Raw genomic sequence first — 24004 nt, 5'->3', positions numbered from 1 at the left:
CAAACGAACCATACTAGTTATGTTCAGAGAAACATTAACTTAAACCATGAATCTGATTGTAACATTTTGTATGATAAATTAAAAACAAAATTAAGATCTCAAAAACTAATTGATGTAATTGACCCCATGGTACAAAAACCTTTCAACATTGATGAAATTAAAAGAAGTAAGAGGAAAACAATTGTAAGGGAAATAATTGTAAGCCACATTGATGATACTTATGACAAACTGATAATAAGTATAACAAAATCAAAAGAAATTGAAAAAAAAAAAAAGAAGAAATAAGGATTGAAAATAACGTGACTCACATGTCCGTCAGAGAGGGGCTTTACGTATCACAGGTGAGCAAAAATGAGAGTGTAGCAGAATTTTGTCGCAAGTTTGATAATATAATAAGAGAATAGTAGTATAGTAGTGAAGCAATTCCTCTGACGAGCGTAAAGAAGCATTCTACATTCCTTCAAGTAGTAAGTAATGCAATGCCAGAGATTATTGTTTATAGCATCTCATTTAAACAATAAAATAAAAGAGAGATAAAAATAAGCCAGATTAAAGACTTTTAATAACTGCTCGAAGCATAGAAGAGAGCCAATCATGTTATGAATCAAGAGGAAAGAGCTTATACGTTAACCTTGCAGCCATTAACTGCAAAGAAAGTTAGGGGTAATTTGAACAATAGTTAAGGAGAAACATTAAACGGTGGAACGAGGGACAAAAAGAGTAATACAAGAGGTAGGGTTACAAAAAGAGAAAAAGAAGAATACAACAATAAAATATCACAGGTGGCATTAGCACCAGCAAATACAGCACTAGCACTATAACAACAGAAGACACAAATAACAGGTAATTATACTTAAGTTTTAAATAATAAAAATAACATAACGTTTTTGGCAGCTTTAGAAGCAACAAAGTATATGATTAATAAGAGTCTTATTTTAAGGAATTTTTAAAAATGTCCGAATGCCATTATGAAGATCAAAAATAAAAATCGATCTGCAGATATCGAGATAGGTGGTAGAGAAAATCTTAATTTTAAATGTAAAAGTAATGAAATGAAACTAACAAATGCATTGGCTGCGGAAAACATTTCAGAAAATCTTATTTCTTTTTCAGACGACTCGCAGACTTACACTTAGGTATATACTTAGATAATGAGAAATTTAAAATTTTCGATAAAGAGACGAAAGAGATTTACTTATTGGGACATTATGAGAAATCAAACTGGAGAATAAATTTTTCGGTCAAAAGTAAAAACTAAGAGCAGCACGAGTATACTGCATATACGTATAATGCAGAGATTATTTTAGAATTGGCTCTTACGAAACAATCTCAGAATAAATCGAAATTGCTTACAAGAAAAGAGTCAGAGGGAGTACATGAGAAAATTTTAAACATTGCCATACAATCAGAGATTGCGAGGGAAAAAGAGAAAAGTAAAGTCATCGAAGAGCAAAAGATAACTGATTTTAAATTTAATGCACAAACGATCAATTGAAAAATATGGGATATATACTCCATTCAAAATGTAGAAGAGATTAACAATATTGATAGCGTTGAATACCGAAAATGATAAACTAGTAAAACTAGACCAAGGTATGCTCTGTCATATTATATTAGGACAGCCTAATTTACAATATTTAGAATAGTTAAAGAGTTGCAACGAGTATTGAAGAAACGTTTCATTTGATAGCAGTGTATTAAATTGCGAAGCTTGTCAATTATTAAAGATGGAAAAACTACCATACAAAGAGACAAGAACGCTGGCTGATAGGCCCCTTTATACTATTTACACAGACATTATGGGTCATTACGACTACGAGAAATTTAGTAGGGAAAAATGAGAAAATATGTGATTTTAAAATGGATAATGTAAAAGAAAATAAAGAAGGAGAGTTTAAAAAAACAATGAAAAGAGAAAACATTGAAGTCAACTGTGCTCCACCATACACTCCTAAACTTAACGGGTCAGCTGAAAGATCCAATAAAACTCTTCAACAGAAAACAAGAGCACTTTTAAGAGACTTTGGCTTACATGAATTCATGTGGGTATTAGTAATGGAGGCAGGGGTTAATGTTTATAATAGGACTCCTCATAAAACGATTGTATTTGATATCCCACTAAATAAATTAAATCCAAGAGTAAAATCCCAAAATTAAGAGATTTGGATACACAGCTTACTCATACTTAGCTAAGATAGAATCAAAATTTACTAAAAGAGCGATTAGGACAATCTTAGTTGGATTTTCTAAGACAGATTACATTTTGTGAGAACCCTCAAAAAATAAGTTTTTAACTTCGAGGAACGTTACGTTTCATGAAAATCCAGATTATAAAGATGTGTACAAAACAAACAATTTAAATAATTGTTTGACAGTATTGGTCGCTACTTGATGAAGATCCATGTCAAATTAATTATTAAATTAAATAAATGACTCTTGATTCAATAATCGATCTTCACTTTTGTTCGTTACAAACGTTACAGCTGTTTCGGTATCACAGTACCTTCTTCAGACTTATGTACGACAAGACTAAGTAATATACCATGTTTATATAGTAATAGTACACACAGGCATACATATGTTTCAGTTCAACAACAACGGATAACCCATACAAATCGTACATAGTCAATACATATACATTATCTTAATTCTAAATTTAGTAAAGATGAGGTATTGAGATTTAGCATTTTATTCAGTAATACGTTTGAATTTTTCAATTCATTAATTTATAATGCTTCTAAAAAATCTAGCTTTTTATCCTTCTCACATGTATGCAAAATCTTAAAATCATCATTATAAGCATGATTATAGTCATTCATATGGGTAGCATTACTAGAACTATCTTATATTTTATAGATTATTTAGAGATATATATTATAAAGCATAATTTAAGTAATGATTTACTATTTTGGTATCGTTACGTCGATGATGTAATTTTTTGCTGGACTGGCACAAATAGACAACTAAATACTTTTTTAGATTACATTAATACAGTACATAAAAATGTCGAATTCACAGTTGAATGAGAAAACAACAATAAAACTAATTTTTAAGATCTAACATTACACAGAATTAACAGTCAAATAGAGTATAGTATTTTTCATTAGCCGACGCACACAGACAGTACCACACATAATACTTCCATCCATTTTTTCTTACATGAAATGTCTGCATATTAAAGTTTCATTTAGTGACTTCTCTCCATACCATTAAATTCTATTAGTTACGATAATAAATTAAATATTATCAAACAAATAGCATACAACAACGGTTATAATACGGAAGTTATTAATAAAATAGTTAAAAATATAAATATAAAATGGCGATAAAAAAGTATTCAGAAAAAATAAAAAATCATTTAAGAAACTATCATATACAAACAGCATTCAAGTCTAATAAAAGTCTACAAACAGTCATTAAAAACAATAAAGACAAAATAGAAAAAAGAAATAATTCTGGTGTTTACGAACTTTATTGCGGATCTTGTGCTTGTAAGTGTATAGGACAAACGGGCATAGCGTTTAAATATAGGATGAACGAACATAAAAATGCTCACATAAAAATATTAGATAGTTCTAGCTATGCTACCCATATGAATGACTGTAATCATGCTTATAATGATAATTTTAAGATTTTGCATACATGTAAGAAGGGTAAAAAGCTAGATTACTTAGAAGCATTAGAGATTAATAAATTGAAAAATTCAAACGTATTACTGAATGATATGCTAAATCTCAATACCTCACCTTTACTAAATTTAGAATTAAGATAATATATGTATATTGACTATGTACGATTTGTACGTATTATCTGTTGTTGTAAAACCGAAACATATGTAAGCCTGTGTGTATTGTTACTATTTAAACGCCGCATATTACTTAGTGTTGTCACATATATGACTACAGAAGGTACTGTGATATCGAAACAGCTGTAACGTTTGTAACAAATAAAAGTGAGGATCGACTATAGAATTAATAGTCATTTATTTAATTTAATAATTAACCTTAATTTAAATAATGATATTAGTTCAGAGCCATAATTCAATGAAAGAGAGTTGGGAAAAATAAGCAGGAGACACAAGAAAGTATACTTCAAGAGAACACACTTTAAGAGACTAGGAATCTTCTAACTCAAATTGAAGAAGCACCAGAAAAACTTAGACCTAAAAAAAGAGAACTAGGAGAAGAGAAAAACCAAACTGAATCTAAAAACAAAATAATCCGAATATCCTCGAGACCACACAAACTCCAGAGAGATAATATATTTGCTTATACTGCAGATATAAACAGCAAGGAGACCTTGAGTCCTGAAAAGAGGCAAATAATGCTGGCTGAAGTGAATGAAGATCCTAGCAGTTACAAAGTATCATACAAAGCAAACACAAGAGTCTTCTGGCAAGAGCAATAGAAGAAGAGAAACTGTCCTTAGAAAATAATAAAGTTTTCAAACTGGTGGATAGACCATTCGACTTTTACATACTGGATTCCAGAAGGATATTAAAAAAAAAAATGCTGAAAGAGGGAAGAATTATTTACAAAGCTAGACTTGACATAAGAGGATAGCAAAATGTTAACGAAGCCTTATTAAAAGGTGAACTAGTAATACCTGTCTAAATAGAAATACAAGAAGGCTACGAGTATAATAATCAAGATCAAGAGTTTAAAGTATAAAAATTATTTAAAACACTGTATGGCTTACCAGTTAGTCCCAAGATATGGTACGAAAAATTTAAGGATGAGATCCTAAAATTAGACTGGGAAAATGATATAAACGATCCAAGCTTATTCACCTGGTGAAATGAGAGTGAAATAGTATTTATTTTATTATACGCAGATGACTTAATAACCACTAGTAATGATAAAGAGAAGATAGATCAAGTTGCAGATTACTCGAAAAATGCCTTTGAAATCAAAGAGCTGGGAGACGAAGAAAACTTTCTAGACATGATAATCAAAAGAGATCAAATAAAGAGAAAAATAACTGTCATACTAAAAAATTATGTGTATAGAAAAGATGTTGAAAATATTTAACATGAAAGAGTGTAATTTGCAAGAAACACCAATGCTAACAAGACAAGAAGAAAAGAAGATACTGAAGGGAAAAAAAGAATACACAAGATTTGTTAAATCTTAATACACTGATAACAGCCCCTTACAGAAAAGCAATAGGTTGACACCAATAAAAAAAGATTGGCAAGATGTTAAGAGATATTTTGTTATTTCAGAGGAAAAAAAGAGTTGGATTTTACATATACTGCTGAAGGAGAAAAGATAGAAGCCTAGATCGACTTGAGCATCAGAGACTTGAAGAATTCATTCTCTACAGGCAGCTATGTGATAAAACTCTTTTGAAACACAGTTGCATGGGGAAGTCAACAACAGTCCTACCCATCTCTGTCAACTTGTTAAGCGGAATATCTCACTATCAGTGGAGCAAGTAAAGAAATAATAACCATGAACAAACCTGTAAGAGATATTTTGGGCAAATCTATGTACCCAGTAAAATTATGGTGTGATAATAAGTCTGTTGAAAAATGTATACAAACGAAAGGTAGCCATTATTTAAAAGATTTTGACTACGAGGTTGAAGACATAAAAGAGAGACTAACTGAAAGGAAGAAGACTGGTAAGAACCCTGCTATGGCTAATTCCCATGGGGATTTCATGGAATATTGCTGATCTAAAGGTAAGGTAAGAGTAAGTAAAAAAGAGATATTAGAGTAGAGCAGTGCAGAGGAAGATAAGGATTAATCAAAAGTCAAACAAAGTCTGTGATTGTCGATTAGCTCCGTCTGTACGTTTCAGAGTTTAACTACATTTTTTGTTTATTATTCTTCATTTTGTACATACGTATTTAATTAAGTCATTTATATTTTATATAACCCTAGAGCATAAAATGTTCCTTTGATTAAAGAATGCATAAGCTTGGTTTGTTAGTACACTAAAGCGGAGGAAGTGTTGTAAATGAGGCTTCAGGTGTATAGATGGCACAAGAGTACGGCTACCATATCGAGACAGAGAGTCTGACAGATGCGTGGACTGATGCAGAGAAAAGACAACTCGCTTAATAACGTGTATGTTGTATCGTGCAAAAGAGAGTTTCTTTAAGGGCAACTGTTATAAAGTAAGATACTTTTATGTTTACGAGGTTTAAGTATTAAAATAAAGTATTGATATAATCTGGTACTGCTCCTGCTGATTAATTGAGTCAATTATTGCTTCCTGTCCCCTAACAAGTAATATCTATTACTATATATTCTGATAACAGCCAACATAAGGGAAGCCTGAGCAGCTGCTTACAAATAACCGTTGTTAATTTGATGAGGACCCTTGGTACTGCTCTATTAAGACAATCCATATTAACTTTCCATGTCAGTTTTGTTTTGAATAAACATATTAATAAACTGTATAAAAGTAGGTAAATTATGAAGGAGTTAATAAACAATGTGGAATTCAGTAAACTATATGAAAGTCAGTAAATTTAAATTTGTTACTCGTATCCTATGAAAACTAGTAAGAATATGCTCTTCTATTTTGATCCAAGAATTTCTAATAAAGTTATTACTTGTTTTTATAAGTGATTTATAGGAATAGTAAATTCTACATAATTTTATTGTTCAATCTCTTTCAAAAATTTAAAAAATATTTCTATTAGACTGTACATGTAGGACTCTATACAAGCACTGTATTGTTATCGATAAAAAATGTAATGCAATGTATTGATTTCATACTATTGTTTATTTTTATAAGGTTGTATTTGAATTTTTTAGATGCCATCTACGTATAGTTTTGTTTGTAAGAATCGTGCAATTTTTATTAAAGTATGAAAGATTGAACAAAACCCTTATTTCGTAAAATTTTTCTAGCATACCTTTTATTGGTATAATCCTGTTAAAAAAAATAGTTCATATTATTTCTTACATTAGAGCAAATTCATAGTCCAATTTCAAAATGCGGTTGCAAAAACTGACAAGAGTCAGATAGATATAAAAATTTTATTCAGTTAGTTTTGTTAAATCTAATATAGTATGGTGGAATTAGTTATTCGGCCCAGAAAATTCTGACTACATCGAAAAAAAGGGTAGTAGTTTCAATGTATTACAACAAATTTAAACAGAATTGAACAAGAAGAAATGTCAGCAAGATCCCCCAAAAAAATGGCAAAAATGTCAAAAACAAGTTTTTCACGTCTGGAAGAAAACCAAAAAATCGTACACAAAAAAGTGTTTTGAAAAAGATGTGCAACTTTAAAAGGAACAATATAAACCGTCTTGGGTTCAGATTAGTTTAACCGCTTTTTTGCAAATCGCAAAAAACTGCCAGTTTATATTAATAAGGGTTTCAGAGGTAGACCACGCTATTTGTAGGCTGGCCAGGATCTCCTCAAGCTGCAATGCAACGTACAGCAGCAAGCTGTACTGCGTGATGATACCTACATATGCAGGACAAAATTAGTTTTTTGGGCAAGAAAATTGTTGTTAGTTCCAAAAAAGTTAAGTTGCTAGTTTTTACGTATAACATCAATTTGTACCAGAAATGGAGAAAAAAATATGTCAGCCAAAGCCTCAAAAAAACTAGTAAAAATGATCAAAACCGGTTTTTTGACCCTAGAACTAATGATTAACAATCGTAGAAAAAAGCTTGAGGTGAAAAAGATATGCAATTTTAAGGTGAACGAAAAAAGTTACGTTGGGCCCAAATCGACTCAGCTTTTTTTTCGCAAATTGCAAAAGATTGCCGTATTAGGCCATTTTTTTGGAATTCAATTTCTTGTATTCTATACAATATTTAGAGCTAAAATTTCAACACAAGACAGATATTATAGCCCTTATCATACACATAAGATTTTAGTTTAATTGGTTTTAAAGTTTTTGCAAACCGCAGCAAAAACCGAAAAAAGGTCCTTCCGAAAAATGGCCGTAAAAACGTCGTTAGACAACATAGGTACATTTTTCAAACGTATTTTGCGTTGACTATATTTACTCCACAAGTACCTTAAATGCCATTCATTTTTACTAATAAGAAGTATCTTAAAAATTGATTGCAAAAAACGGCTTTTTGCTCTTCGGTCAGTGGAATTGGAGGCTTGACTAGCCGTTGCTAGAGGCCGCGCATACTTTCCGCATGCATGTTTTCCTCAAGCGCATTTAAAGCGAAATGTGCTTTTTTTTGCAAAAACTGTTTTTTGCAATTAATTTTTAAGATACTTTTAGTTGGTAAAAATGAGTGGTGTTTAAGGTACTTGTAGAGTAAATAAGGACGAAGCAAAATACTTTTGAAAAATGTACCTATGTTGGCTAACAACTTTATTATAGCCATTTTTCGGAGGGACCTTTTTTTGGTTGGTGCTGCGGTTCGCGAAAACTTTAGAATCGATGAAGTTGAAATTTCTTGCTAACATTTCTACTGGTTAAATTCTGTTTTCATTTGTTACAATATATTTAAACTACTACCCTATTTTTTTTCGAGCTAGTTAGAATTTTAGAGATATCGTTATGATTTTCAGCTGATTCTACCATACTAATAGCTTTATCTATTTGGATACGTCTACTCTGCTGTTCCTATACCTACAGATAATTATAAGTTATGAATCGTTCTCAAATACTTATATTGCATCTTTCTAAGTAGTTGAGGAAACATTCAATTGTAAGATACGGATAAAACTTATTAATAATTCAATTATTTACAATAATATGTTGCAGTTTGAGAGTTGCTTTATTATTAATAGTATTTTTAAATATTAAAAAGTAACTGTAAAACTGACAAATTGAAATCATAATTTATAAATCAATAGTTAATTACGCATTGACTAGAAATGTTTCACAACAATCCAAGCGAGAACCTTATTTCTATTATACCAAGAAAGTTTCCAGAATTCATTTTATTTTACCCTTATGCTTTGTAATATGTAGAGTAATACAATTATACTACTTTTGAATAATTAGATTTTTACTTAAATTATTTTATACAAACGAACGACCACACAATAAAATGATTGCATTATGAGAAGTCTCCCTGGCAAAGTTTGATTTAGCTCAATTAACACGTACAAAAAATTTATTTCTATGTTGCGCTTAGGATAATAAATTAGTTGTTATTAAATATGTTACTACTTGATATAATCGTAAAATAGATTTGAAACAGTTTCTTACATTTATAAATTTTTATTATTAATGATTTAATTTTATACGTTTGTATTGTTTTTTAATAAGAAAGTCGTATGAATCTTAATGAGAACTACTTTTGTATAAACACAATTTCTATATAATGAAAGAGAAGACCAAAAAATGTATGTTCATTTTTTGAAAATTCAATTTACCTCATAAAAGTTAACGAGTATTCGAAATAACTTTCCTCCAGAAGATCCTCTCCCCCAAAACCTGATAAGTACAATTAAAAATTAGTCGTGGGATACTTAAAAAATATAGTAAAGCAGAGATTTTTGTTGTATAATACTTGAAGAAAAGGTGAAAATACTGAATAACAAATAATAAAATATTGTTTTTATTTATTTTTATTGGATGGCAATAATAGAAAAAAGTTGTTATATTTGACTATGATGCATCATATACGTGCGGAATAATATTTTGCTGTCAATATGACACAAATAAAAATTAGGTATGTAAGTTAAGGCGTTTTGTGCCGCTTTAATAAGCTAAAAATTGAGAAAAAAAACTCTAAATTCAAAAATGCGTCAAAATACACGTTAAATAATTTAAAATTTAGTGAGCATTATGTTGATTACGAACATTAGTGTCTTTAACAATAAATACAAAGTCCAAACACAAAATTCTAAAGTGGTGGCCATTTGCAAGGCTCTTAATAGTTTTAATGACTCGTACAGTATGCACACCGCAATAAATTGAGATCTGCCTTATTAAAATCGGGAAATACCATTATTCTCTTGAATCCCTCGAAAATTTAGATTTCTAGATAAAGGATTGAAAAATTATTTGTAACTATTTGTAAAAACTTGTAACAGAGGATCATGTCTGTTAATAATTAGTTTTTTTTATGTATATCTTGTGGCATTCAATTGCGTTTGTTTTTTAATAAAATGAAAAAAAAATTTGGATCGTAGGAGCCATAGTAAAAGTGAACCTTTAATGAAGTTTCCATAAAGAAATGCATTTTAAAATCATAAAATTTAATAGTAATTATTTATTAACATTATTTCGCTTACAAAATTCCAAGATTATCAATGCTTAGTCATTATTACATTTAGTTATTAACCCTGAAGAGTTTTCATAGTGGAAACTACAGGCTTGTGGTAAGAAAAATATAAAATACAAATGTAAATGATTCGACTTTATCTAAATTAAGAGCAAACATGGCATCGATGGTGGTGGCAATATTTGAGTTTGCATATACTTTTCAGGTGTTACGTATCAACTGACCGGATTTTCTTATTCTTCCCACGTACTTGATTAACTGATTCTTTTTTACGTGTATGACAATTCATCTGACGTACTTTTGCCATACTGTTTGACATAAAATAAAACACCTTATACCAGGACAACTTACACAAACCTAATTTATGTATCCTTAATAAAAGAAAATATAATCATGTTTTTGAGCAAATCTTTTTGAGATCAGTAACTTTTGTATTCAAGTACCTATTAAAAAAAATTAATTCCTGACTATAACACTTTAAGTTTTTCAAATGATATTGAAAGACAAAAAGGTTATTCTTTTAAAGTGGGACAACAGCTCATTTTATTAATTTTTCGTTTGCTTAACCGGAACAACCCTTGCCCAAGGAACACCTAATCTAAATATGTAGAAATTTAATTTTACTCGTAAACTAACAATAGGTAAAGGTATGTAAGATTAAAAACAAGATATTTAATGCATATAAATTCGTGCTGTTGGAATGACAGATAGTCTGAGATACTGCGTTGCACCACACAAGTTGAGATTTTTACATTTTTTTTAGTTTCTTACTTAAGACATGTGGAATGCTTTTAAGCCAACTCAAAGTACGACAATTAAAATAAGTCACGCGTAAATAGAACTATATTTATCAAGACATAACAATAATTATTTTAGAAACTTCTGAGTTTCATACATACATGGAGAAGTGATGGACATGCCCCTCCTTTTTTTAATCTATGCAATTGGCTCATGACGCATGTGCTTTCAACGTATGTAAGCCATAGCCCTTAAGCATAAAGTGCTAACCACGGAGCAAACGTATTAAGGCAGTGGCTTTTGTTCCATCGTGCTTATGCGTTTTCGGGAAAAAGGGGATACCGTCCTACACTAAGAAAAAAATATACTAAGAATTACTGTGCTGGAATGGTTATCTGCTGTCATTTCGACGTCTAGGGACTTTTTACTTTGGCCAACCTAATTTTTACCATTCTGGACAGTAATTTCTATTGTACAATTAGTAGAAATCACTACACTTACAACAGAAGTTACTGTTTTAAGCACTAAAAATTATTGTCTCAAAAGTAAAAAGTCTCTAGTTGACCGAATAGTACCAAATTACCATTCTAGCACAGTAATTTTTATTTTATTTTCTCTCAGTGTACAGTCAGCTATAGTGTGTAGTAGACTAGAAGTGTATACGTACCTATGCTGACTACTATAGGACCGTATCCCCCCTCTCCCAAAAACGCATACAATGGAAAAAAAGCCAGTGTTCTCATGCATTTGCTCCAAGGTTAGCACTAATGCTTGTGTGCTATAGCTTACATGCGTTGAAAGTACACACGCTATGAGCCAACCACATAGGTTCAAAAAAGGGAGGGGGGAATTTCCATGGCCGCAATGTGTTTGCTCCATAATTTTTTCCTCCGTGTAGTTAGAATACTCAATGTCATAAGGAAATGTTTGTTTCATAGAAGTTACTTGTTATAAACTAATAACCAATACTTTGTCATGCTATGCCGTTTTAGGTAACACTTTTTCGGTGTCCCAGTATTTTCAGTTTTACCTTATTTATACATTTTACTCTGGGTCCAATGATTTTCCGAACTATCTACTTTTCTGAGAAAAAGATCCCGCACCAACCCAATGGGATAGTAGTTCCCAATGAAATGGTCTGAAATTTTAATGTGTTGTAGTTTATTCCTTTCTGAACAAAAGTTACTATAGTCACAGGACCCAAAAATGGACCGTTTTAGAGAAAATAATTATTTGTGTCACGGATTTTGGAAAAGGTTAGTTTGACTGGCGGTATGGTTCAGTACAGACAATGAATATAGCTCGCTCGATGTACGGAGATATCATCGGAAATGGTTATGTCGAGTGCATCTACCATTTTTGACTATCAATGGACGCAATGTAAAATTATTCTAGTTTAGACAGTAGTAGCGTAGCTCATTGGCATGATTGTCTTGTATGGTAGATCAACATCTAGGTGATAAAAAAGATCTCTAGTATGAGGAGGTGCTTTTCGTAAGTAACCGATAAATATTTGGCTTTATAATTTTTTAACTGTAAATAGCCGAAAAAATACTGAATCAGGTTCATTAATATAAGTTTTTGTCACAGTTATTCATATTTACATAGACAAACTGACCCTAATTTACAACTACATGTTGGTTATTTAACAACATTATTATTTGCAGAATCTATGCTGTCAATAATAAGATTAATCAATTGCTGATAAAGAATAGATCTTACATTTACACTCTTCTAACAATTTTACTTTCACTATTGATTACAGGTACAGTGAACTTGGATCTCGACTCCACCACCTCTTTGTCGTCCAGTCTCTAAGACTTACTATTTGTTGATCCTCCATTATCCTGAACCTTAACCTGTGGCAATGATTGCTAATTCCCAGACAAGATCAAGTTCTTCTAAGATGAATTAGTATCTCTTGCGACACATAATACCTTTATCCTTACAACTTTTTTTTAAAAGAATAATGATAACATGTTATTTTTAAATTACAAGGACATTGTTGAGATTCATTAGTAAAACCACTATCTTAATTTAATAAATAACAATGTGATGAAACCTAATGTTAAATCCTAAGACCCATTAATTTATTTTAATTTATTTTAGTAGACCATAATTCAATTCTGTTTCTTAACTGTCATACTTATTCAAGCATCTCAATTGTGTAAAGCATTATGATTCAGTAACTGTAAGTATCAGCTTTAGTATACCTGCTAGTTACGATGCTATTAGCCCCTTAGTCTTGTTTTCCAAATGTAATAGGCAGTACACTACTTTTTGACTAGATTGTAGACCTAAAGTGTATGTACAAATCTCTAATTTTAATGTGAAAATTCCATTGCAGTAACCCAAGATCGACCGACGACTTCCCCAAGTTTTTCACTTGTAACTTTACAAAATTTTTGTCACCACAGTTTCCCATGCGGGTATCTTTGATAGCGTGTTTTTTAGCAAGAAACACTGTCTGATATGATTTTCAGCAGTGCCCAGCTTACATCTTCGATAAGCTTTACTCACAGCTCATCGTCAAAGTTTGCCGGGATTCTTTGATTGCGTGTTTCTTTGGAAGAAACACGGTTAGAAAGCTGTATTGCGTCCACACTTTCAGCAGTACTCAGACGATATCTTCTATAGGTTTAACTTTTGGCCCAACGTCAAAGATAACACAACTGAAATCGTTTGACAAACTTTTTCTTCGCGAGAAAACTGTCTAATAAGATGCAGCAGTGCCCAGCTAATATCTTCGATAAGCTTAGATCCAGACCTATTGTCAAAGCTTTCCGCGCGAAGATCTTCGATAACGTGTTACTTTGCGGTAATAAGTGACTGATTAAACTAGGTCTTGCGAATTTTCAGCCGTGTCTACCTAATATATTAAAATAAGCTTCATTTGCGGACCATCGTCAAAGTCTTATCTAAGGGGATATTCAATAACGTTTTACTTTAAGATAATCACTGCTAAATAATATTATTTCTTGTAAATTTTCAGCAGTTCCTACCTGATATCACCGATAAGATTGACTCTTATTTTATAGTCAAAGTTTTCCATGCAGGAATCTTTGATAAGGGTAAGGCAACTCTAGATCATGCAAAGTTTTTGGTGAACTACAGCTTATATCTCCGATAAACTCGTCTCAAAGACCAACGTCAAAGTTTTTTGTGCAGCAGCGCTTCATAACACTTTTCATACTTTTTTTTCTTTGCAGGAAAAGTTGTCAGATAACATCTGTTTCGTCAGCAGAGCTCAAGGACCATTGTCAAAGTTTCCCGTGCGGGAATCTTTGATAGTGTATTTTCTTTACAACAATCACTGTCTTATAAAACCAGTTCTTCCTAATTTTCAGCAGGACCTAGCCTACACTCCTGTAAGTTTGACTCTTTGGTTAATGTCAAAGTTTCCCGCTCAGAGACAGCTTTTAGTGCCTAAAAACTTGCGTAAATCAGCACGGAAAGTCTTTATTGGTTACGAAAAATAATTATATTGTCATTACGTACAATTTTACTGTGTTCTTAACCCGTAGAAAAGAAACAAATGACAAAGTTTGAAGGTTTCCGAGGTCCAGCATCGTGTTCAATTATACATGTTTTACTATTGAATGAATACAATTATTTTTCTAATGCACTGTATTAATTAAGTCTAGAGGAAAGATCACACTATTCTGTAGATTAACTGTATAAGTCTAGACAATTAGCCAGACAATATGTCAGTTATGCAGCCATACTTTTAGCTATACTTTCAGCCGTGAATTCAGCCATAAATTGAGCCATACTTTGTGCTACACTTTAAGTCATAATTTAAGCCATACATTAAGCCATACTTTTAGGCCACTTATTGTACCGTACTTTGAGCTATACTTTTAACCATACTTTTAGCCGTACATTCAGCCACCATTGAGCCAGACATTGTATCAGACTTTGAGCTATACTTGAAGCCATAAATTTAGCCAGATATCGTGCCATACTTAGAGCTGTACTTTTAGCCATACTCAAAGCCATAATTTTATAGCCATAGTTGGGCCATACTTTAAGCCGTACTTTTAGCTATACATTAACCCATACTCCGAGTCATACTTTTACCGATACATTCAGCCAGACTTTGAGCCACACTTTTAGCCAGATATTAAGCCGTACATTAAGCCAGACATTAAGCCATACTTCAAGCCATACTTTAAGCCACATTTTTGGCAGTTCTTTAAGCTAGTCTCTTAGCGTAACGAGCACTGCAAATTTATTTATTAAATACTACAGTTAAACAACCAAAATACATGTAGTGCCATGAACTTTTTGTTTTTGAGGTGTAGTGACTGAAACACTACTTATCAATTGGATTCAAAGATTAACAAATCCTCAAGTTTTAAAGTGTACCTGCAGTTGAGATATCCAATCGCAGTGTTCGCTATGTGAGGGCCATAAGGTAAGACAATTAACAGGTGACACAGGTTGAAAATGGCTTCAAATTCTGGCTTTAATCATTCAAGGAGAAAGAGCGTCATCATTAACATAAATGCGGACCAAGTTATCACTGCATAATAGTTATGTGTGCGTACCTATACGTTCTCAAAGCATCGTCTAAGTTAGTTAAGTCAGAATTACCCATATGCGTATGGGCATGCTTAAGTGACCAACTCTGATCATTTGCGTACCAAGTAAGAAAATTGTTTCACATTTCCCATGCACATTTTTAAGTGCCTGAAAACTTGTGTGAATTAGCACGGTTAGTTTTTCTTGGCTACGAAGAATAATTATATCCTCATTAGGTACAATTTTACTGCATTTGTAACCTGTACAAAAAAAACAAATGACAAAGTTTGAAGTCCAAGGTCTATCAAACTGTTCGATGATATATGTTTTACCGTTCAATATACACAATTATTTTTTAAATTCACTATGTTGATTGAAATTAGAGAAAAAATCATCAAGTTCTGTATACTAACTGTACAACTCTAGACAATTAGTCAGACAACATGCCAGTCGTGTAGCCAGATATTTGGCCATACTGTTAGCCATAGATTCAGCCATAAATTCAGCAATACATTGGACCAGTATGAGCCATACTTTGTGAGATAATAACTGTCTGGTTAAACCAGTTTTTGCGGATTTCCAGCCATGTCTACCTAATATATTTAATAAGCTTTACTAGAGGCCGATCGTCAAAGTTTCATCTAATAGCATATTTGATAACATTTTACTTAAGATAGTCACTGCCGAATAGAATTAGTTCGTGTTGACTTCCAGCAATACCTACCTTATATCTCCGATAAGATCTACTCGTGGCTTGCAGTCAAAGTTTTTTTTGCAAGACAGTGGTCTGATAATGTTCTCAGCAGTGCCTAGCTGATATCTTCCATAAGCTTCACTCGAGGCTCATCATCGAACCTTCCCACTCGCGGTTCTTTGATTTCGTGTTTCTTTGGGAAAAACATGGCTAGAAAACTCAATTGCGTCCAGACTTTCAGCAGTGCTCAGATGATATCTACTATAAGCTTAACTTTTGGACCAACGTCAAAGTTGAAACAACAGGAATCGATCGATAATTTTTTTCTTCGCGAGAAAACTGTCTAATAAGATTTGCAGCAAAGCCCAGCTGATATCTTCAATAAACTTAGCTGGAGGCTTATTGTCAAAATAGGATTAGTTTGTATATTTTAATAAGAATAATTGTGATGACAACTTATATTAATGAACCTGATTTAGTATTTTTTCGGCTATCTATAGTTAAAAAATTATAAAGCCAAATATTTATCGGTTACTTACGATAAGCACTTCCTCATACTAGAGATTTTTCTTATTACCTAGATATTGATCTATCATACAAGACATTTGTGCCAATGAGCTACGCTACTACTGTCTAAACTAAAATAATTTTACATTGCGTCCATTGATAGTCAAAAATGGTAGATGCACTCGACATAACCATTTCCGATTATATCTCCGTACATCGAGCGAGCTATATTCATTGTCTGTACTGAACCATACCGCCAGTCAAACTAACCTTTTCCAAAATCCGTGACATAAATAATTATTTTCTCTAAAACGGTCCATTTTTGGGTCCTGTGACTATAGTAACTTTTGTTCAGAAAGGACTAAACTATAACATATTAAAATTTCAGACCATTTCATTGGGAACCACTATCTCATTGGGTTGGTGCGGTGTCCTTTCTCGTTTTTTCACTTTAAAATTTTCGTATGGTTGGGTAACGTTACGTTTATGTATAGTTTACAGAGAGAGAGAGAAAGAGAGAGAGAGAGAGAGAGAGAAAGAGAGAGAGAGAGGATAATTGAATCATCAAATCATTTATTCAGCACTAAGAACTCAGGGGCTCTATATAGTACATGACAATATTGTTTACAATCTGTACAGGTACATTAAAATAATAGCATAACTATTAGCTGGAGCGTTAATCAGATAAGTTTATTAATACGTTAATAAAATAAATAACTAAACGAATAGATAAGTAGCAATAACAGCAACAACAATAACAGACAACAAATTATAAAATACAGATTAAAAGCAGAGTCATGTAAGATAGAAAAAAATGAATAAATAAATAACTGAAATATGTGGAAGTTAAAAAGTGTTAAATTTGTTAAGAGGTCAAGTGAATAAGTACAAAGAACAAGTTGTTGGCAAGAGCTAAATAAAAGAAAACTGATAGTGGAAATAGGCTAGTTAACAAATTCGTAAAGTAGATGTCATGTACAGAAAGTCCAAAGGCAAATGGGCAAGCTGAGCCCTGAAAAGTTATTGTAGGTCAATTAACATTATGGAGAAAGGATGAGTGGAAACTTTTTCGTAGATGTATCTTTAATTTCGGGCTCCCAGTCTGTCTCCTCAAAACGATGGCAAGTCACATAGCCTTGAGGTCTAGACCGTGAAAGAATGCTTGAAACACTCCGTGCGTGCGTGGGAAATAATCAGGTCCATTTCGAAACGTCTCTTTGACCCTGGACCGTCTACGGTGTTAAATTGCAAGCTTTTCGATAAGCAACAGAGCACATCACGACCGAGCACATTAGCAAGCAGACACAGACACTGATAATTACGATCATCCTTGTAACCAAGTACTCAGAGCTGCCTAAATACAGGGGTAATGTGCTCGTAGATCCTGGTACAAGTAACGAAACGCAGTGCAGCATTTTTACATTGGCACAGTTTAGTATGAAGGTCAAGTGAAATTTTTAAGAAAAGGCCAGGGTAGTTATCCAAGTAACAGAATACTAGGGCCTTGACCAGAGTGAGTCACACTGCCCCAGGCAGAGAATCGCCACACTTACACAAGCGCATAGGGCCGCATAACGCTCACGAACCGTGATGTTGGTCTGATGAAAGCCAGATAGCGTGCTGTCAATGAATACAATACTCACAGTATCTTAAGAATGTTCCCATATTTAATGATACAAGCACCAACATGTAGTAAAGGCAAACGTTCCAATTACAGTTTGGTAATAAAGTTTCTGGTAGCAAGCTAAGCAGCTTGCGAGTTTTAAGGCTTGATATGCAGGCAGCTTTAAAAACAATAACATTCATATCCTACCTATAAATTGATTCATTTTCTGTTCTCTATAATGTATTATAAGAGAACTTGTCACCTGACCCAAACCTAAATTTTTTTATAAACTTTGAGATGAGTAGACATTAGTTAAGCACAGGTGAATTTCAATTTTTGATTCTAAATTATTATAGAAAACGACTAAAATAAAAAATTACAATTTTACAATGAAAAATAGCTATATGTTTCTTGTTTTTCTTAATCTTAATAAGGTATAGTGGATTATGTTACTTTTATGGTTGCCAAAATAAAGAAAAATTTTTATTTGTCGGATACAACGATTCCAACAAGAATTTAATATTCAAATATAATGTCATATCAAATGCACGAATATTAATTTCAAATAAAAGGAATTTTGGTCCCACGTAATGGAACAAAATTACCTTCTTTTTTTACTTAGAATACGCGAATCATAACATAAGTAATATATGAAGGTATATGTATTCTATGCACGTGCGAGCTTGAATATGTAATAATGTTAATATTTTTCGCATTTGAATATGGGATTCTTAAAGATCTATTGAAATTAGATGCACACTTATTTTCTCAGTTTTTGTTATACCAAGCTTAATCACATTTGAGTTGGAAGTATTACTTCTGCTGGGGGTTCCGAGACCCACACCTGGTTATACATGACACAAATTAAATAAGGAAAATGTAACTGTGGGTCTGGATAGAGAATTACATACAACTCAAATGGATAAACAACTAAGTAATGACAAAACTTACGTTAGAACTAAAAGAAATTCACTTTTCGTCCAATGAATATAATATTCTTATAGATTTGATTAATGAAGAGTCTCGCAAATATCATATTAAATATCATTAGGACCAATCAACTCAAGCAAGTGCACAGCTTGCAAAATTCTATGCACTACCAAAAAACCATAAACCATCTCTCTCATTCGGACCTATTGCTTCTTTGGTTAACTCTCTAACAAATTTTTTAGCTTTCTGTACTCCAACACTCCTTAGAGAAGTGTTCCAAAGTCTCTTCGTTGCATATTAACAATAACATCGAATTTGTGAGCCATATTAAACAATTAAAAATTTCTGATAATTATATCTTTATATCTTTAGATGTCACGTCTCATTTCACCAACATATTTTTACAATTTGTTATTAATACTTAAGAAAAAAAAGAAAAAAACTTGCCTTAATAATGAATTTTCAAAAAACCCTTTCCAGGACGTAATCAAAATGATAATGCTAGCTCAACATACCTTAAAATTAAAATGTAACTGCATATTCTTATTCTATACACACTATGTAAATGATTCCTGCCTCTTTATTCTTAACGATTTTGTTGATGTAGTATTAAATGTGTTCAGTAAACAGATCTCATAAATGAATCTTTAAAACTTACACATGCAATTTAAATTAATAATAGACCTTAGTTTATGTTTCTCATGCATCAAAAATTTCAAATAAATTTTGATGGTATGTAAAACCTAATGGCCTACAATAGATTGATAAATTTTGATTCTAATTACCATATTACTCTCACAATTAATACTGTTTATAACTTAATAGAAAAAGTTTTGTTATTATACAATAAAAGTGCTGACGGAAAAATATTTTGCAAGTTAAAAAGATTCTGTACAACAATAAGTTTACAAAAAACTTTATGGAAAAATACAATAAAACAAGAGGCAATTATATTAAATACAAATCAAACAATACTAACAGTCCTAATAATGATGATTCAGTAACGCTACAAGCCCAAAAAAATAAAACTGTCCATACCTTATAATATAGTTTTTTCAATCTTACACAAGACTTTTAAATAAATTTAACGTTTAATTAAGGCCAACCATTATTAACAAATTAAATCAAGCCATTGTTTTAAGGAAAGACAAAGTAGACAAGTTTAACCAGACTAATGTAATCTATGGGTTTAAGTGCACGATGCATCCAGCTAAAAATCACGGTGAAGTAAACAGGGCTTGAAAAAAAAAGTTAAATAAATATGAAAACAGTAAGACTGATAGTTCTGTAGTTACTTTGCATGCGTTTGAATTAAACAACAGCTCTAATTTCGGTAATGTTATGATTTTAGATGTGAAAAATAATTATTAGAAAAGAATAGTTTCTGAAATGTTACACATGAATTCTTCTACACATACAATCAATAGAAAAGAATATATGTAAATGCTCAATTACTTGTACAAGCCGCTAATGTGTTTATTATAATGATTTTGTGTGTGTATTATTTGTTAGTAGCATCGACTACATTGTAAATATTGTAAATACTGTATTATTTAACGACCGTTCTCTGAAGCTTAAAACATATGTGCGTACTCATTACTTTTGTTTTTTATTACCTATTCATTATTTTTATTTGAGTTTTAAATTTGGAAATCGTTTTATACATAACGCTTGCTAAATTCTTGCAACGATCTATTCAAGCACGTGTGAGCAAGAGAGAGGGACGAACAGAGCTGGCAGCTCTTTCGCTCTTACACGCTTTAACTGGTTCCGCATAGTCAGTTCATTTCATGTGATGTTAGTTTTGTAGATTACTCATATTATGAAAAAATATTCGTTTTAACTATATTTATATCCTTTTCAGCATTTTATAATCACTTTTAACTTACAAATGACATAGCTCTTTTTATATGGTTATAATACACCTGTTGAGCTTTTCTTACCTCTTAATTAAAATATTCTGTCACCTGATGTCACTGTCGGTGGTAGTTACCTAGTTCATATGGCATATCTCTTGATCTGACTAACCTAGTTTCTCCTGCATCTTCTTTATCCACCGTCCTTGTAGTAAATGACTTGAAGACAAACTGCAAAGCTAAATAAAAACAAAAAATTAAAGTATACCATAGTTCCATATTTTTGTTATGTAGGTAATGTAGCGCTTTGATTTAAGAATGTTAACGCAGATTCTACATTGCATGTCTTAAATTTTTACCATAATAGTTTAAAATTCATCCATGAAATTGAAATAGACAATAAATCAACTTTTATGGTGAATAGTAATTAAAAATTTAACTGATACCAAGAACCTACATCTTCCTTACGTATGTTGAACTTTTGCTCTGATTGTCCAAGCAGTTTCATGAGGAATATCGTATTAAATCTTGTCAGCCTAGCAATAGTGTATTTAATTAAAGAATTTTACAGAAAAAGAAATGTAATAAAAGTCTATAATATGAATTAAAGAATATAAATAAACAAACTTTCAAGTGCATCATCAATGAAAAACTAGTACTAACAAATTTATTCAGCATGTTATGTATTAAACAGTTTAGTATAACTAAAAATTATTTACTTTTTCTGTAGGTATCCGGTAATTTGCACAACACTGGACAATTTTTGATATTCCACGCTGAAAAGGATTCAAAAGTACGAGTCAACATTACAGGTGGGCCCCTGGCATATCACTACCAGTTTGAAGAGATTTATATTCATTACGGTCTGGATAATAACCATGGTTCAGAGCATCGCATCAATAATTATGCATTTCCTGCCGAGGTAAGACATCAAAAATACAGACGAGGAAAAACAGTAACTGCTGTTGGGAGCGTTAAACTGAGTAGTTAAAGATTAGTTTGAGCAGGTAAAAGGAAAGATACGCTTTATTTAGGACTTTAATACTCTGTGATTAAGTAAATTTTGGAACGTCACTGTCCAAGCTTAAGTTCAGCAGGCACTTACGAAACTGCGATTTACATACGTCGTAGTACATATGTTCTTAATTTATATAGCTATGTTAATATACTAAGGGCTCTACCAACTGAGGCAGAAGCCATCAAAAAGTTTTGAAATAATTTTAATTAGAATGTAACGTTGATAGACGACAATAATCAATAAGTTTTTTTGCTTGCTCATACTAACTGAAAATGAAAAATAGTACTTTTGTATACAAAATCAAATAAAAACATCCTCAGGGAAAAACCAATAATGGCAAACATCTAGCTGGGAGCAACTGCACTGAGATATAGTGCTAGAATCATTTAAAATCAATGTACGTAGATTAAAATCAAAAAGAAATAATACTAAATGCCACAGTTATCACATATAACATAAAACAACTCATACATGCTACACATGTAGCGAGTAGCAGCCATAGAAGCGTTAACTACGGTGAATCTAACAGAACGACTTCGTTAACTTCCAAGGAATTAACCGATTTCTACCGTTCATGCTCGCAGATGCATGATTTATCGAGTAATCCTTCTTTTACACTGATGATTTTATAAACCAACTGCAGTAGCCTAATTTGTAAACTGGTTAAATTTTCATCACTTCTATCAAAGGTAAAGGAAAACAAGAAAGTCTCGCCCTGGCGCTTATAAGGCGTAAGAAAATCCACACATCTATCTTCAATGTGGGCAATAGCATTTTCTACTTTTAGAGGCATGCGTCATGATTTCCTCTCCAACGACCAATGGCGAAAACATTTTTATCGAAATTCTACTAAAACTCCGATTTATTTTTTTTTCTCTTTTTCTTTTTCAACATTATAATCAGTCAAAAATACCCATAAACAGAGTAATGTTGACTCAAAAAACATAGCACTATTATTAATTCCTTTCATTTTTGTTATTATTACTATTATTATAATTACTACTACTAATATTATAATTACCAGCTATTATGGCAACAACCATTGTTATTACCATCTAAGTATGAGTGCTAATTGATACATAATAACACACTGATCGTTTACTCACCCAATCATCTCTTAAGATCTTAGCCAGTTTTAACCACTTTTTTTAATGAGCTTGACTGAATAAGCAAACAACATTTAACATTAGTCAACATTAATAATATTCTATCTAAAGGTTACTATTAAGTAATAGTAAGATTTTGTAACATGTTGATGTTAAGGAGAAAGGAAGACCTTGAATCAACGGATCATCTTCCCTTCTCTTGACACGTACAGGAGAAAATCCGGGTGTGGAAAGTGTCAACACAGTTCTAACTGATTAAATTGTTGGCTACTATCACTCCCTCAAGATTTCCCCCCCGGCAAGATTTCCTGCGTCAATTAAGAGCCATTGCGTGGTCGAGGTCCGCTACTCTATGTAAAAAGGGCCTAGAGGCCCTGAAGTGCAGTCAATTTTTCGTTGTCACCCTCGAACAGCCGACTGTATAGCTAGAGTCCACCTCTGTTATCGCCCAGTCCTCCACGAGTGTGGTTCCTACTTTAATTCACGCTGGCTTAACGTGTCTTTAATTTTTGTTCGACTAAAAGTACGTGATCAAGGTTAAATAAGAATTTCAATTTCTTTTTTCTTTTCTTTCCTAACGTGGACATCATTACTCGCTACGATGGTAATACCCGTGGATCACCGGAAAATAATAATTTTATACGTGCACACCATTACTGGCTACAGTAGTGGTACCCGTGGATCACCGAGAAATAATAAGCTCTTACGCCTACACCATTACTCGCTACGGTAGTGGTACTACCAAAACACCCAAGAATAATCGGATTAAAGCGAGCAAATGCACCGGGATATTGCATAATAGTCACTTCAAGTTGTGTTCAAACAGTCGTAGCTCTTTGCAACTACCGTGTCG

General features: G+C 32.2%; 1 protein-coding gene across 1 annotated transcript in view; it reads left to right on the top strand.

The window, feature by feature from the left end:
• The window catches only part of CARPA (Carbonic anhydrase-related protein A), a 676873-nt gene that overhangs the window by 54810 nt on the left and 598059 nt on the right, over positions 1 to 24004 (top strand). The window contains exon 3 of the mRNA XM_089595651.1: positions 21758 to 21949. Within this exon, the coding sequence (XP_089451777.1) occupies positions 21758 to 21949 (192 nt within the window). The remainder of the gene's footprint in view (positions 1 to 21757; positions 21950 to 24004) is intronic.

This window comes from Copidosoma floridanum, unplaced genomic scaffold (assembly GCF_036245765.1).
Source record: "Copidosoma floridanum isolate Cflo_tuat_1 unplaced genomic scaffold, Cflo_Japanese_pri ptg000026l, whole genome shotgun sequence".
In the NCBI taxonomy this organism is placed as follows: Eukaryota; Metazoa; Arthropoda; class Insecta; order Hymenoptera; family Encyrtidae; genus Copidosoma; species Copidosoma floridanum.
Note: the sequence above shows the minus strand (reverse complement) of the source record. Positions and strands in the feature narration are given on the sequence as shown.